Source organism: Zootoca vivipara, chromosome 7 (genome assembly GCF_963506605.1).
Source record: "Zootoca vivipara chromosome 7, rZooViv1.1, whole genome shotgun sequence".
NCBI lineage: Eukaryota > Metazoa > Chordata > Lepidosauria > Squamata > Lacertidae > Zootoca > Zootoca vivipara.
In genome coordinates, this window is record NC_083282.1 from 48,923,956 (window position 1) to 48,939,876 (window position 15,921).

Here is a 15,921-nt window from a genome sequence, read left to right on the forward strand (position 1 = left end):
TTGCCCCCTCCCCCAAGCACACACACACACTGCACTTAGGGAGGAAAGGCAATCGAAGTCATAGCTGGAGAGGGGTTGGTTAAATTTCCCCATATCCTGTAACTGCAATAGAAAGGGGAGGAATGGATTAAATTTGGATAATTCCCTGATGTGGCATTAAGTTAATTTTGTATATATTATAGACCAGGCATCCCCAAACTTTGGCCCTCCAGATGTTTTGGCCTACAACTCCTATTATCCCTAGCTAACAGGACCAGTGGTCGGGGAGGATGGGAATTGTAGTCCAAAACACCTGGAGGGCCAAAGTTTGGGGATGCCTGTTATAGACTGAGATATATTATAGACTGGAGGCAGGCAGGGCCATTTCTTTAAAAAGACTATTTAACTGGGAGAAGCTGCTATACCAATAGGTATACCAAGCATGCCGGCCAAGTGACCGAGAGGCACACACAGACAGGCAAACACATGCACACCCACACAAGACTCGTTTCCTATTGCTTTTATCTCTCAGCAATATGCAAGGGGTCAGGAGAGGAGAACTGCTCATTGTCCGTACTGGGAAAGCTATCGGTGAATCTGTAGCCAGCCTGCCATTGTCCAGCCCTTTGTGCAAAGAAATCCGGCTGAACTGGGGCACAAACAAGGGGCCATTCATATCCCGGCCGCTGCATCTGTTGTATCACAAACACAACAGAGCAGCAGGAATGCAAATAGCAGCAACACCCCGGGGCCAAGGCAGGCCCCCACTATGTTAAGCAGGCCGGCCCCAGAAAAGAAAAGGTCCATCCCAGCTAGCATTACGCCATCACGGAGAGGTCATCTTCCTGTGATCTAAAGCAGAGAACCATCTCAGGGAAACTTGCTGCCCTCCCCACCCCCAAAATGTGCTCCTAATATAGCCCAGCTCCAGACAACAAATAGCGTGGGTATCACATTCGCATCCCTCATTAACTGCCCTTCAGAGAAACATTTCTGCTCCTAAGCAAAGCGCAGAAAGGCAAGGGACTCCACAAGAATCAAGGCATTTTAAGAGAGAAAAGCAAAGGGAGATTTCTTTTGAGTTCTACCGTACCATTCCACCTAAGCACACACAATTTGGAAGGGGCAGAAGTCAGCACCTCAACCTGCAAAGCCAGGTTTGAAAACTTAGGTCCAATACCTGGTGAGATCTTAGAAGCCAGGAGGAGTCAGGTGAGGTGAGGTTGAGTGGCATTGACAGTGGCCAGGAGATGATGGGAGTGCTCCCATTACTGCCTTAGAAGTTGGGTTTCTGTTTCATTTTCTGGTGTGTTTCACACAGCTCTTTCCTGCCAGCTGTTCACATGAGCACAGCTTAAATTTGTTCCAGTTTGTGTACGCTCCACAGGTGTCGGCACGCCATCAACAGGCCAGGGATGCCTTTTCCCTATGCAAACATTTTCTCGCCTTCCCTAAAGTCTAATTAAAACATCTCAAGGACTCCTATCAGTGTGAAGTTGGCATCAAACAGGAGTAACTTGTAACAAAGTGTGGAATAATAAAGCATTTTGAATAACTGTGGGTTGTGTGAACACACATTAAAAACCTGAAAAGCAGTGAGTGCTCAGTAAACAGGAGTGTGAACCCAGCCCCTAGTGCTTAAGAGGAACAGAATAAGTTATGCAATGCTGTTAGTTAAAGAGGCGCAGCTGGGCTCAATTTACTTAACTGACACAATCTAAAGAATCCAGGTTTTCTAAGAGCAGAATTTAAGTTACTTTGGTACTGATCTTTCTTTCTTCTTTTTTTCTAATTAGAGGAGTGAATACACACACACAAAAAGAAAGAAAATAAATAAATGAATAAGCAGAAAACAGAAGGAAAAACCAGAGGATGAAAGAGAGAAGGAAGCAATAAGTTGTGCAAGGGGACAAATTGTTTATACTGCATGAGAAAAGCACAGCCAACACACTCACCTGTGTAGCCCTCTTGGCACTCACAGGTATATCCTCCCTCACGGCTCCGGCAGTGCCCGTTGCTACCACAGGGGTTGGAATAGCAGAGGTCAATCTCGGTCTCGCAGTAGTCACCGGTGAAGCCAAGCGGGCAGCGGCAGCGAAGGCCGTTGACTGGATGGATGGGGCGGAAAAGAATGGTGTCAGAGGAAATGAAGGGTGCTGAGCTGTCAAACTTCAGCACCGAGACGCAGCGCATGTAATTCTCGCAGGGCTCCCGCAGGCAAATGTTGTCGTCAAAGGGCAGGACTCGCTGCTCCGAGATGGCCGCCAGGAGTGTGCGGTTGAGGTACAGCCGCTCCTGCAGGTCCTCGGAGGGGATGTAGCGCCCGCCATGGGCCCCGTCCGGCAGCAGCACAGAGAGGCTGACGTTAAGGATTTGGGTGGCCTGCACATCCGTGTCGTTCTGGATGTTGAAAAGGACGACGTGGTCGCGGGAAGCGGACAGCACGGCCGCCACCCCTTCCAGGAAGAGGGCCAGCAGCGGGGAGAGGAAGCGCTCCTGGGACATGTTTTCCAGCCGCAGAGTGATGCTGTTGGTCAGCATCTCGTCGGTGATGATGGTCACCTGGAGAGTGCACTGGGCCGCCACACTGTGGATCCCATCTGTAGGAAAGCGAGGAGAGGAAAGAGTTAATGCTTCTTGTTCAGCACAGAGGAAGGTGCAGAGGTTCAAGCAGAGGAACCAGTTAGTGTCATGTGACAGGAGTGGAGACAGAGGAGTTCTGGCACTCACCATTGCCAAAACAAAGAGCAGAACACAGACTGCTCTGCTTCTTCTGTGTAGGGTAAGTCTCATGGCTTCAACCTGGCTACTCTAGTCCATCAAGGAGTTGACTCTACCCTCATCAGCAAGGAAGAGGAAGAGACCCATGTCTGGATGGCCACTGGAGACCAAGGGTGGCGCTAAGGAGACTGCTCTGTTCTCAATGAAAGCATCTCTGCTTGTCTTATGAAACCATCTCCCCTTCCACAGCACACTTTTTTGGGTGGTGTCTCCCAACCCCCTGGAGGCAATGGGGTGCTGCATAGGGGGAGGCTTTGAGGTCCCTCCCAACTTTATGTTTCTATGATCCATTTTTCCCCCTACACCGGCTTATAGTCTGTTTATTTCTGGGTGCAACTTAATGTGCTGTGGGTTTTATTAAAACAACAACAACAACAACAACAACAACAACAAATAAAGCTTTAAAGAGATCAAGATCAGGGTATTTGAAAAACCGCCTCCTTTCACCTGTCCATTACATTCACCTGAACAGCAGCCTGGAGGAACATTTTCAGCCCCTTGTGTAATTCCAGGAGGGTCTGCATTTTCCTTTCTAGCTATCACTACCTGATAACTACCAGTGTCAGACCAGGCACCCCTTACATTCAGGGGCATTTCAGGCATGGCCAAATCGCACGTATGCCATCTTGGGTTTCATCATGGAAGAAAAGCAGAATGTAAATGTAATTTAAAAAAATGAAACAGTCTAGATTCTTAGGGCAGAAAAGACATTTCAAAGAGACCTCAAGCTCATGAGTTTCCATATTACTTTCTCCCCTCTTACAGTTGATGTCCAGTTACAATGCCAGTGTCTGTTTTATTTATTTCTTACGTTTCTGAGATGCCTCATAAAATAAATTATCTAAGTGTCATATAGCATAAAAAGGAAACACGATAAAAACACACTACAATAAAACCACAGACACAAAACCAGAGTTGGGGGGGGGGGGAATACAATGACAAAACCAGCCAGTATGTATATAAATATACAAAGCCAGCATGATAAGATATACTATACAAGACAGAACTGAAACAGCCAACAAATAAATACGCTAAAACCACCATCCATACTGTAAGGACGTAAATCCAGATCTTAAAAGAACTAGGAGAACAGTAAAGACTTAACCTTGTGCCAAAAAGACAACAATGTGGGTGCCAGCCAAGCTTCCCAACGGAAAGCATCCCATCTGTGGGAGCACCGCCACCAAAAAAAGCTCTTTTGGGGAGAGAAGGCAGCAGAATCAGATGGTTTATTCCTTAGGTAATAGAGTCAACTGTTCTACTTCAGATGGCCATGGGGGGGGGGGATCTTGTAATATTTCATTGTAGGTACCAAGTTTCTTGCAAATGAAAACCAAACCTTCGAATTCCCTGTCGATACAGGAAAACCACTACTATTCCATCCCTGATAAGTTGGTGTTTTTTTTTAAGGAAAGCACTCAAAAATGTCAGGGCTCCCTCAAATATGTTCCACCACCTCAGGACTCCTCCAACTCATTATCACCTCATTTGGCTGCATGTGCAGACCAGGACCAAATATGATGTGTGAAGTGATTCCATCACACTGTTGTGCTTCATTGTCACCTGCTGCTAGCGGAAAGAGAGAAAGCAATGATGTAATGTCGCACATAATGTTATATACTTGATCTTACAAGGGAGCAAGACACATTTCGCATCCGCTTCCACCCTCAGAGGCACTTCACCTGTTCCAAACAGGGAAGGTGACAAACAAGCTTTTACCCTGGGATTCTTCTGTAGGCGTTGGAAGGGCACCAAATATCCGAAAACATCCAAGAAACAGGGCTTTGCCCCCAAAACAGAACAGAATTTATTTTGAAGCGAGTTCCCAGAAGCCCCAGGCAGCCATTCCTCTCAGGAGCATGGTGCGACATATTTTTACACAAATGAATACTTGTCTAAAATTATTAAACACGTGGCGCCATCTTTCTGAGAGGAATATTCCAGAAATGCTGATAGGCAGAAATGTGGGGGCCCACCTTTAGTCGTAACGCAGCATGAAGCAATTCTCAGAAAACCAGCATTAAAAAAATCAAAATATGCCAAATTATCCAAGTAGTCCTTTCTAATTATTGCAGTCAGTATTTACTATTTGCAACCGTACTGGGCTAGATGGGACATCTAAGAAAGCTTTGTCACTTTTCCATTGCAATAAATTATGTCTGTGAGCAGATATAGTCTCCCACTCCTCCGATCCCTTAAAAGACCCTCCTCGCTCCACAATTCCTGATGTTGTGACCTGCTTCCATTATCCAACTGCCATCTCATTAATGAAACTCCTCCTGCTAGAGGAGCAGAGGGCCCCCTACCCTCTGCAAGAGGTCAGAGTCATTAACAGGGCACTGAGGTGAGGAGCAGGGGTTTTCTCGCAGAGCTTCTCTGCCGAGAGGAAAGATCTAGGCATGGTTTTTCCATTCACAGCTAGAACCTTCTTAACTTGTCCTGAAAGATCTGCTTTTAAATTCAAGTCAAGTTTCAGACTCACCTGGGGATCAGAAATGGCCTTGGCCATGCATCTGCATAAAAATTTACTCGGTATTTAGAGTGAGGGTTTATCCACACTTCCTCTTTTCCCACTGCTTTCCCCTGGGGAAACCGCTCTTTAGCGCTCAATTGCAGCAAACAGCAATCAAGTTTTCTGTGGATTGCTGTTTGTTCCGATTTAGAGCTAAAGAGTGGTTCTCCCTGTGAAAGGAGAGGGGCAAGGGGGAAATCACTTGGACCCTTGCCTGGAAAGTGTGTGTCAAGCGGAAAACCACTTGGCCCCATGCTTTCTAGCCACAGGGCGAGTGGAAGGCACTAGACTTACTGGGATGGTGCTCAGAAGCAATAGTGGGCTGGATGCAGGCAGCTAAACTGAAACTCACTCCCAACAAGACAGAGCAGTTGGTTGGTGGTCCAATCTAGGAAGCTATTCAACCTATTCTTAACAGGTTCACATTCCCCTCTTGTAGGATTGGGTTTGCATATTTGAATCTCTAATACTAGGTGTATCAAACAGGATACTAATAAAAAGATGCACAAACTCTTAGGAATACAAAAGGATATAAATGGATGACCATTGGAAGATAATCACAGCAAGCTCTGCCTGCACAGACAAAATACTACAGTAAAATACAGTAAAAGTTTTCCTATCCTTCTCCAAGAGGGACATGGCTATATCATCCCCTACTAATGTTTTGTGTTCCAGATCCATCTTTAGTGTGAATGAAATCCATATGCCTCTGGTGAGTCTAAATAGAAGGGAGTTTGCTGTACTACAGTGGAAAAAGTGGGTTTGTATCTGGGAAACCAAAGGTAGCATTTTGGTACTCATGAGGCTCACTAAAGCACCCAGAAGCTGCGGCCAATGAAAAGTGAGGCACTGAAAATGATGCATCCTTCGTAAGAGTGGAACAGGTAGCTCAGAGCAACAATACGGCAGGAAGGATGGTCCTTGTTTCTGTCCCTCCAGTGCTTGGCTCAAGCAAAGGGAAACAAAGGGAGGGGAGGAAAAACAAATGAGCTGCCTGGTCAGGAAGCAGGGGAGGAAACTCAGGCCATCCTGTTGTTAGCCAAAGGGCTGGAGCCAACTGGCAACCACAACTGGGAACTGAAGGTGTTCTGCGATACTGCACTGAACTGGCAAGTCTCCAGGTAACGACATTCCACACACAGAGGTACAACACCACCCTAACCACACACATGTGCGCCCGCATAGCTGGGGCCTTTCTTTTTTTGCTTATGCAATTCTGTAAAGTGCTAAGCACATAGATGCTGTTGGGGGGGGGGGAATAAAACGCAAAATAATTATAACAACAATAGCAATGACTACCACTACCAAATCAAAGACTTGGTGAGCACAAGATGACATAAAGCTGTTTCTCCAGAAGATATACAATTTCAGGACTATCAGTTCCCATGCCCAATTAAGCAGTAATGAACGCAATGCCTCCCCTCTCTCACACCTACAGATGCCACGGGGGGGGGGGGTGTCCTCCCATCTCTTATCTGTTCAATCCATTCCACCTCCTAGCATATGAAACCAAAAGCAAAGATCGCTGAAGAAGAGACCAGCTGCTTGCCAGAAACAAGGAGAGGACATGCCCAGGTAAAACCAGGTAGCTACCACTGCTTCCTGCCCTGCAGCAGGTGAGAGAAAAATCAGGATATTGGCCTAGAAGACCCTAGCAGAAAGGCTTCTCCCTCTCCCTTCTCGCTTTCAAAGCAGGATGCAGTTGGTCTGTCCAGCCCTCCAGTTTAATCAAATACTGTCAATAATTAACTGCTTTAATCTCAGCAATGGCAGGAATCCACTGGTTGAGTAGATGCCAGGAGCTATAACTATCCCTGGAAACATGCCCCCCCTCCCCACACACACACACTGAAGAATTCCCTTGGGAAAGTGCCTCAACCCCCCCATCCAGTTTCGATTAGAGGCACTTCAGTTGTATTTCAGATTTTACTGTACATGGCACAAAGTGAAGAAGAGTCCAGAGCAGCAGCTCTCAAAGCCTGGACTAGAAATATAACTACAGCACCGTAGCCTGGGGTTAAGATGCTGAGCCCATTTCCACTAGGGTGGTCAGAAACTAGATTGGGATCTACTGGTAGATGTCTGGGCGATTTGCAGTGGATCAACAAGGACTTCCAACTCTCAGGAGGAATAACAAAATGACTTTTCCCATCTTAATTACACTGCTGAAATGAAGAAAGGGAATCAGGGGTGGGCTTTTGTGCGAAAGGACTATAGAATCAGTCCAGATCTGGTATTGAAAACCAATTCCTAGCACCTCGTTTCGTTTTTTCTAATTTCTATTTTTGGGGTTGTCTAATTCTAAGGTTGGCAGATCTTTGGTTTATAGGAAAACCAGGCAAGCCTGAGGTTTGCCCACCTCTTGCCTAAACTTCTGATCCACAGATGAAAATACCTTCGGGGGAGGAAGACCAGGGGTCTTGGAGCCAGAACTTCTGGAACGGAGGAGAAAGATAACTTTTTCTATTAAAAAATGTTTCCAACAAAGAAATGAAGATCCGCAGAACTAAAAGAATCCAGCTATTTAGTCCAAGAGAATCTGTCAAGGCAGAAGCTTCAGAATCCTGCCGGCTGGCAGCCTCTACCTGGCAACTGCTTAATGCCATCCATCAAATGAATCTTAAGGCTGCTGAGGCCCATTCCACCAGCTTCTGCCTTACAAACTGAATGTGGATGAAACCCTGCAATTATTTAGCTACATGCTGCCAACAGAATTCCAGGAGGGAAGGGGGTGGAGGGCCAAACAACGTGTGGCAGAAGCAGACACCTGTGTATAAACCAAGGACTGCCACAATGGCATAGAATGAAGGTTAAAGGGTCTCATTTTAAAATGAAAGTGGGTGGGGTGAAGGGCACCAAGCTCCCCCAGGCCGTGGCTTGATAGCCAGGCTCTGATACCGGAAATGAGCCCAGCCGTCAGAAGCAGACGCAAGCTGCAGAGGGTTCTGCACTCATTCATATGCCCTTTTTGCTGGGGATGGGGGACACACAGACATCTTGGTTTCTCCTTGCGGCAAATCAAGGTTTAAACACTGCCACTGTCGGTGTGGCCGTGAAGCTGCAGAACTCAGGAAGAACCATCTCCAAGAGATAAGCCTGTTTTACGTTACACAGCCATATGTGTTGCAAAGTGCCAACCGATGAGGCTGTCCTTCTTGAATGCTTTCGTGCATTTCGGAAGTGGCATCGTCTCTCATCTCTGATTTCCTGCTGAAATTCTTGTTTTCCTGTCTGTCTCAAAACTCATTCAATTTCCTCTGTGGGAACTAACCTCCAGATGGTTGCTGTTTGTAGTACTGTAGTCTGGGGAGGGAGATTTGGAGTTTAGAAACCTTTAAAATCTGTTTTGGAAGACAACGAAGGATGTTGCACAAGCCTCCTTAGGCATGGGGTTCTCTACAGAGGAAGGGCATTAGAAATCCGGTTCACCCACAGGTTAGGCTGAGAGGCAGTGACTGGTCCAAAATCATCCAGTGGGCTTCATGGCTGAGTGGAGATTTGAACTCTAGTCTCCAAGCACTATGCCACACTGGCTCCTTGAAAGCATGGAGAGCTGCCACATGGCAAGGGAGACAGTAACTGGCTGGTAAGGCAGTTCCAAACAGTTCTGTAAATCTTTATAACCCAGGAAAGGTCCAGGTTTCTATCTGTTGCACAATACCTTCCTGCATCTGAAGAAATGGGCTCTAGCCCATGAAAGTTTACAATACAATAAATCCGTTAGTCTTAAAGGTGTCACGAGACTCTTTGTTGTTTTCACTGAGACAGACAACATGGCTACTGCCCTGGACCTTAGGATATCTATCTGTCTCTCTGTATGTCTGTCTCTCTGTCTGTCTGCTGCCTGCCTGCCTGTCTGCCTGCCTGCCTGCCTGCCTGCCTGCCTATCTATCTATGCCCTTCTTACACTAATATTACCAGTACTTCTCTTGAGTCAGCTACTGGAATGATATCAAGGCACTTCCAAAAAAATTGGAATGACTATGTACTACCGGTACTTTATCTCTTCCACCCCAAACCTCTCCTAATGTTGGTACTGCACTCTAGTTAACTGCCAATTCTGTAATGTTTCCTTCCTGATTTTAGGCTTGTGGAGATGTGACTATCAGGGATGGGTGCTGTTGTTTTTTAAAGGATATTTGTCACCATCATGACAGTTGAAGGCACTTCAAAATGTCAAAAGCAAAAGGAAAATTAAAAGAAGCGAACAAGCTTCCATGACAAAAATGAAAAGATATATTTGTAGGAGGGGGGTGGGATAAGATGTAAGAATGGGCTAGAACTGTGGGTCACTAGGATTAACAAGCCCAATGCCGAGAGGGCCCTGGGCTGTTAAGAGTCTAGTCTAGATTCAGCATTATGATAAGATGCATCTGAACAGCTGCCTGGGGCAGCACTTTGCAGGGACAGTGCTCAGTAAGTCATACATTATATACACAGAAATACATTTGCATCTTGGGGGGGGGGGGAATCACAGCTTGGAATTCACAGAAATGCTGTGGGATGGGCGAGGGAGGGAGCAAAGGCTCTCCAGCAGAAAGCCACAGCCTGACAGCCAGCAAAGTGAAGGAACTCACTTGGAGCACAATGTCAAGCCATGGCAATAACTTACAGGTCATGGTGTATGGAGGAAAGAGAGGGATTTAATATTTTGTCTAGGACACCCCATTGGAAAGTGAGCACTGATCCGTTCAAATGAGGTGGCACCCCCCCCCCAAGAGTAAAGGACTGCTGTGTTCTTCCTATCTATGAACACATCTCTGATTGTTTGATTCAGGACTTTTTCCTTGAACCTGATAAAAGGAATAGAACCTGTGGCAGATGTGGGAATCTGTGCCCCTCCACAGCTTGCAGAAGTCCATCAGCCCCAGCCAACATGGCCAATGGTCAGAAATGATGGGGGTTGTCATTCAAGAACATCTGGAGAGCCACAGGTTGCCCACTCCTGCTCTAAAGCAAGATTAATCCCTCTCGCCCACCCTTAGATCACACTGGAATATAGTCATTTTCAATGACCAACACTCAAACTGCCTCATCCTAGACCTAGTGGAAGGCTGTTCCTTGGTTCTGTTTGCTCCTTGTATAGTGCCTCAGCCTTCACTGGAAGCAATGCCTTGTGCATGCAGAACCTCAATCTCTGCCTCTCTAACCTTGCAACTGTATACACATGACCAACACCCCGGTAATAAGAGAACACCACCAGGGAATTTTGGTTGGTGCATAAATCCTTAACAGTGTAATGACTATGCTGAGTCAACTGGAGTTAATTATAATAATAACTACAACACCAACAGTAATTAAGCTCTATTTCCCTCTGAAAACAGCCTCCTTGCGGTGTTTAGTGAATATTTCTGCTAAGCAGATAGGGAGTCTATTTCCCATCCAGTTCAGAAAATGTAGAACTGGGCGGAGATGAAAAACTCCCCTCATTCTCCAGCAACTCCTAGATTGCCTATTTCACAACCTACACTGGAAAGCCAGATTGCATCCTTTCAGTGAAATGGGTGATTGCTTTGGCCTCCTGGGACATGCAAAAAAGGCAGCAGTTTGGATTGGGGTCCAGAACCTATGGCACTCCAAAGGGTGTTAGCATCCAACTCCCATCAGCCCCAGTCTGCATGGCCGATGGTCAGGGATTATGGGAGTTGTAGTTCAGCAACATGGGGAGGTCCATAGGCTCCCTACCTCTGCCCTAGATGCTCAGGTAGCAAGAAGAATGGTTTTTGTGGTTGCTTAATGCTAACTATACACTTGAGTGCTCCTGGGAGCTCCCTGCCTCACAGACACCCCCTTCCTTGATACACATGAGGCTCTATAATAACCTCCCTACTGATGTGTGGGTGGCTTTACCTATCCTATGTGCGGCCTGATCAACCATGGATGATTTATGGTAGTTCTTAAACTGTCCAGAGATTTCTTCTTGGCTCATATCCTCATCTAAACAAGACTTAAGAATTGTTAGGCAGACAAGAATTAATACGACACTATCCATTTCCTGGAGTTTTTGTGCTTCAATTCCTTCAACTCTGGCCATCCAGAGAGACAGTCCCATGATACTTCCTAAGATCTACATGACAGCTAATCAAACTGCCTAGCATAAGGCATCTAGGACCTCCAAGGACAGATTTCCACTTGGATGCAAAAATGACCTTTCTGCTTTCCTCACCCTAGGAATATCTCAAAACAGCCTCATGGCAAACCACTCTGAGCCATTGTCCCCTCACAGATGCCCGAACATGGGAGGACTCTCCTGCTGACAGTCCGCAATATTGGCCTTTGCTGAACTGTCATGTAAACTGAGACCCTCCTGTCTGAGAACAAAGGTGAAGTTGAATTCTTTCCCACTACGCTTCTCCCCGCAGCCCGCCCACCTTTCGGGAAAAGATGGCTGCTTCACCACAGCTTCAGGGTCTCCATGGCAACAACTACTAAACAAAGCATCTAGAGGGGCTGGACTTTTTCCTTGAGACACAGAAAGGGAAAGAGGCAGACTTGGCAATGCTGCACTCAGCACCTCCTCTGACAAAGATGATGTTCCCAGCTCAGAGAGGGCGAGGGACCCTGTAGCTCACCTGTCAGCTGACAACAGGACCATGTAAGGGCTTCCTCTTCTTTTTAAAGTTGCATTTTTGTGACTGAACAAACTAATAAACAGCAAACACGGTGACAGCGATAATGAAAACAGGGAAGGCTCTTGTGACACCTTAAGGACTAGCAATTTTATTATGGCTTAAATTTTCATGCACTACATCATCAGATGCATGCAGTTCAGGTATATACATGGTTGGGCCGGGCTGGTGGGGCGATTGTAAACACTGAGGTCAAGGGGAAATAAAAGGCAGGAAAGTACAGACTGTGATAATTACATAATGGGGAAAAATAGGCATCCTGGAATTGGTAAGCCAATTAACACATATAATGTGCAAAAAAGAGAGAGCATTTGTCTCAGTTCAGTGCACAAGTGCTCAAACTGAACCTCTTCATGTATTGCAATTCAGCCCTTTCACATTATATACCTGACAGCTAAGGCTTTGGTCTAACACAGCATTAAGTAAGCGTCCAGGGGTTCCCAAAATCCTCCAGAGCCAACTTGAAGAAGGCAAAAGGCATGCGTAGCAAGAGGAGAAAAAGTCCTGTGGCACAAATGGAAATCATTGCACCAACAGAACAGTTACTTATTGCTGTACTGGATAATGCAAAAGGATCTCACTCCATGCATCTGAAGAAGTGGACTGCAGTCTACAAAAGCTGCTGACATAATATATTTGTTGATTTTGCTGCAAGAGACTAACACAGCTACCCCTCTAGAAACAATACTGAAAATACAAAACAACATACGTTATTTGTATCGATTACTACAATACCCAATGTTCTTTCTTCTTTGCAGTATGCTTGTTAGTCCAGTTATTTGCCTATTCTCATGCTGCTGCTTCCATTCCCATGGGTCAGTCCTGGGAGGCTGGGGGTTGAAGTGCATAGAATAGGGTGGTGTTGTGATTTAGTGTGTTAGAATTTGGCCGGGAGACCTGGGTTCATTCCTCTAATCAGCCATGTGGCATGTCTGCAATCCTATGCACAGTCAACCACTGTGTGCCACTGAACACTTCTAGTTGCATAAGTTAAATTTGTACACTGAGCTGTAACAAAAGATCTGAGCTGGCTAAAATACAGTCTTCAGCTTTCAATTAGAAATGCAAACAAGTTTTCAAAGAAGGATTTAAACCAATAGCATGAAGTGGGAAAGAAGTATGTAGCCTCTGTCTGATTATTTTCATCATTCTCCAACTGCCTCTATGACAGAGTCTATGCTAAACTGTCACAAGCAACAGCAAAACTTGAAAGCCTCATTATCACCTCAGTTGGTTCCCAGAGCAAGGAGGACCCAAGAATTACCCTGGCAGATGGCAGCATCACTCCTGCTCTGAGAAATGTCCTAGAGCTTCACTTTCTTGCCTGTCTCCTGCCTGCATTCCCACTACACTACACCACACCACTGCACCATGAACTATTACTTCTCTTCCATTATAAGCATTGTTTTAAGAAGCTAGTTGTCATCTTCAAGAATAAGAGACAAAAAGAGACAATGTGGTATCTTTCCCCAAACTGACTTCTGATAGCAAACTTTCTTTGCTATCAAGCAGCATGAACAGGTTGCTAATCTCAGCTTAAGTAAATACAACAAATATTTAAGCTACAAAAACACAGCAGCCTAGTCACAAGTTATTTAACACTTCAAATCCAATGCACAGCATTATGTGTCTAAGAGTGCGATCCTATGCATGTTATCTCAAAAGCAAGGCCAGCTGTGTTTAATGGGACTTATTCTAACTCAATGATGTCACTCTGAAGACTAATGAGGATCATTGAATTGCCACTCTTAACTACTTTATCTCAAGTCATTAAACCCTGCCTAGGACTGTGAAAGCTTCAGGTCTATAAACAAGGGGTGACTACTCTATGAGACCCAGAGCTATTGTTGAACTCCAATTCCCATCATTCCTGACAACTGGCAATGCTGGCTGGGGCCAATGAGATTTGGAGTTCAACAATATATGGAGGGTCACTGGCTCTCCACTACAAACTTAATGAGCATTTCCTATTTGATAAATACAAGGAATCCAATTCAAAAACATATCCATAGAGAGCCAGTGTGGTGTAGTGGTTAAGAGCGGTAGACTCGTAATCTGGGGAGCCGGGTTCGTGTCTCCGCTCCTCCACATGCAACTGCTGGGTGACCTTGGGCTAGTCTCACTTCTCTGAAGTCTCTCAGCCCCACCCACCTCACAGAGTGTTTGTTGTGGGGGAGGAAGGGAAAGGAGATTGTTAGCCGCTTTGAGACTCCTTCGGGTAGTGATAAAGCGGGATATCAAATCCAAACTCTTCTTCTTCTTCATCCATGAGATCAGAGACAAATGGGAGAAAATGAAGAGAGGTAAAGTGATGACAAGTCAAAGGCAATTGGCTCCTTAAAACCTTGATGCAAAACAGAAGACAGTAATGTGTTTGCTTGAATTAATGCGTTTAGAACTTACTGGGAGCTCTTAATTCACACCAGCGTTTATCTTAGCAGCGTTTATCCAGATGCACCAGAAGTATTTACTGAGAACGGGCCTCTGAGCCCATCTGACAAATATGAGCCACTGAAAGTATCTCATGACGAGTAGCCATTGATATGAATGTGTTTAATTCCCTTTTAAAGCTGTTCAAGTTGGGGGCCATCACTCCATCTTCTGGAGCAAATAGCATAGTTTAATTTGTGCTGTGTGGGGAAAAGTTTCCTTTTGTTTGCCCTGAATTTTCCAACTTTCAGCATCACTAGATGCCCCTGGGTCCTAGTATTATGGCAGAGATGATAGATAGATAGATAGATAGATAGATAGATAGATAGATAGATAGATAGATAGATGATAGATAGATGAGAGAGAGAGAGAGATCTATTTTCTTCACATCATGTATAATTTTAAATGCCTCTAACACGTCCCTCCCTGCTCAAGTCTTTTTCTAAAACTTCACTTTCCCAGAGGAAGAAGCAAACATGGTGCTGAAACACAACTTCCACCAGCCTCAACCAAATGGCCAATGATCAGAGATGATGGCAGTTGTAGTTCCCCATCCCTGTTCAAGATGATGGGTCCCATGCATTCATACTTTATGTTCCATGGTACTCCCCACTATTTAAGTTGCTGGAACAAACCTCGGAAATATATCATAGTTAGAACCAGCTAAAAATTGTCATTTAATTTATTTTTATGCAATTGCTCATCTGTCGTGAATCAATTAATAAATATCTTGAATTCCAAACCTGAAATGGATGGAAGAGCTTTGCCTGGACGCAGTCTCCCCTGTGGGCTGGCTGCTCAGACCTAAGGTGCTTGGTTACTAGAAGGGAACAGACCCCTTAAAGATGCCCCAAGTCTGAATCCCCTTGTGTATTGAGCTAATAATACATGGGTGGAGGTAGCTCTGTTCATGAGTAAACAGCACAATGTCCTGACTCACTAGGGCAGGCATCCCCAAACTGCGGCCCTCCAGATGTTTTGGCCTACAACTCCCATGATCCCTGGCTAACAGGACCAATGGTCAGGGATGATGGGAATTGTAGTCCAAAACATCTGGAGGGCCGAAGTTTGGGGATGCCTGCGCTAGGGCATGTGTTCCCTCCATAACATAAGCATCAACGCACCACACATTTTGAGATATTCAAGCTCGTATTCTATAAGGTGTGTCAAGCAGCACACAACTGATTAATTTATTTCACAGAAACAGAGATGATGGGCGCCAAAAGGCCACAGACTCCCAAGGTCCTGCCCCCAAAATAAGGTTCCCCCACCTAGGTACCTGCATCTGCAAGATGCAATTGAGAACAAAGTATGTCACAAGCAAAGGGCAGGTACACAGTGGAAAAGGTGCCCGCAGAGCCTTTTGTAAGCTACTCATTCGTAATTCAAGGACAATAAAAGCTGCATTGAAGTGAAAGGAGTTCTGCATTACAAATTCAAACGCGGTGAATTAATTGCACATTAACAAATTAATGAGTTATAGATTCTTGAATGATTAACTGTGAATTATTTGAGTCATGAGAGTTGTTCACAGCAGAGTTCATTTACTCAAAAGAAACTGAACCTTCTTAAAAGCACTTTGGTATATTT

General features: G+C 45.3%; 1 protein-coding gene across 2 annotated transcripts in view; it reads right to left on the minus strand.

Annotated features, from left to right (window-relative positions):
• The window catches only part of CELSR2 (cadherin EGF LAG seven-pass G-type receptor 2), a 125,136-nt gene that overhangs the window by 83,543 nt on the left and 25,672 nt on the right, over window positions 1-15,921 (minus strand). For both annotated transcript variants that reach the window (XM_060276996.1, XM_060276995.1), the window contains exon 2: window positions 1,935-2,579. In XM_060276996.1, coding sequence (XP_060132979.1) covers window positions 1,935-2,579 — 645 coding nt within the window. The remainder of the gene's footprint in view (window positions 1-1,934; window positions 2,580-15,921) is intronic.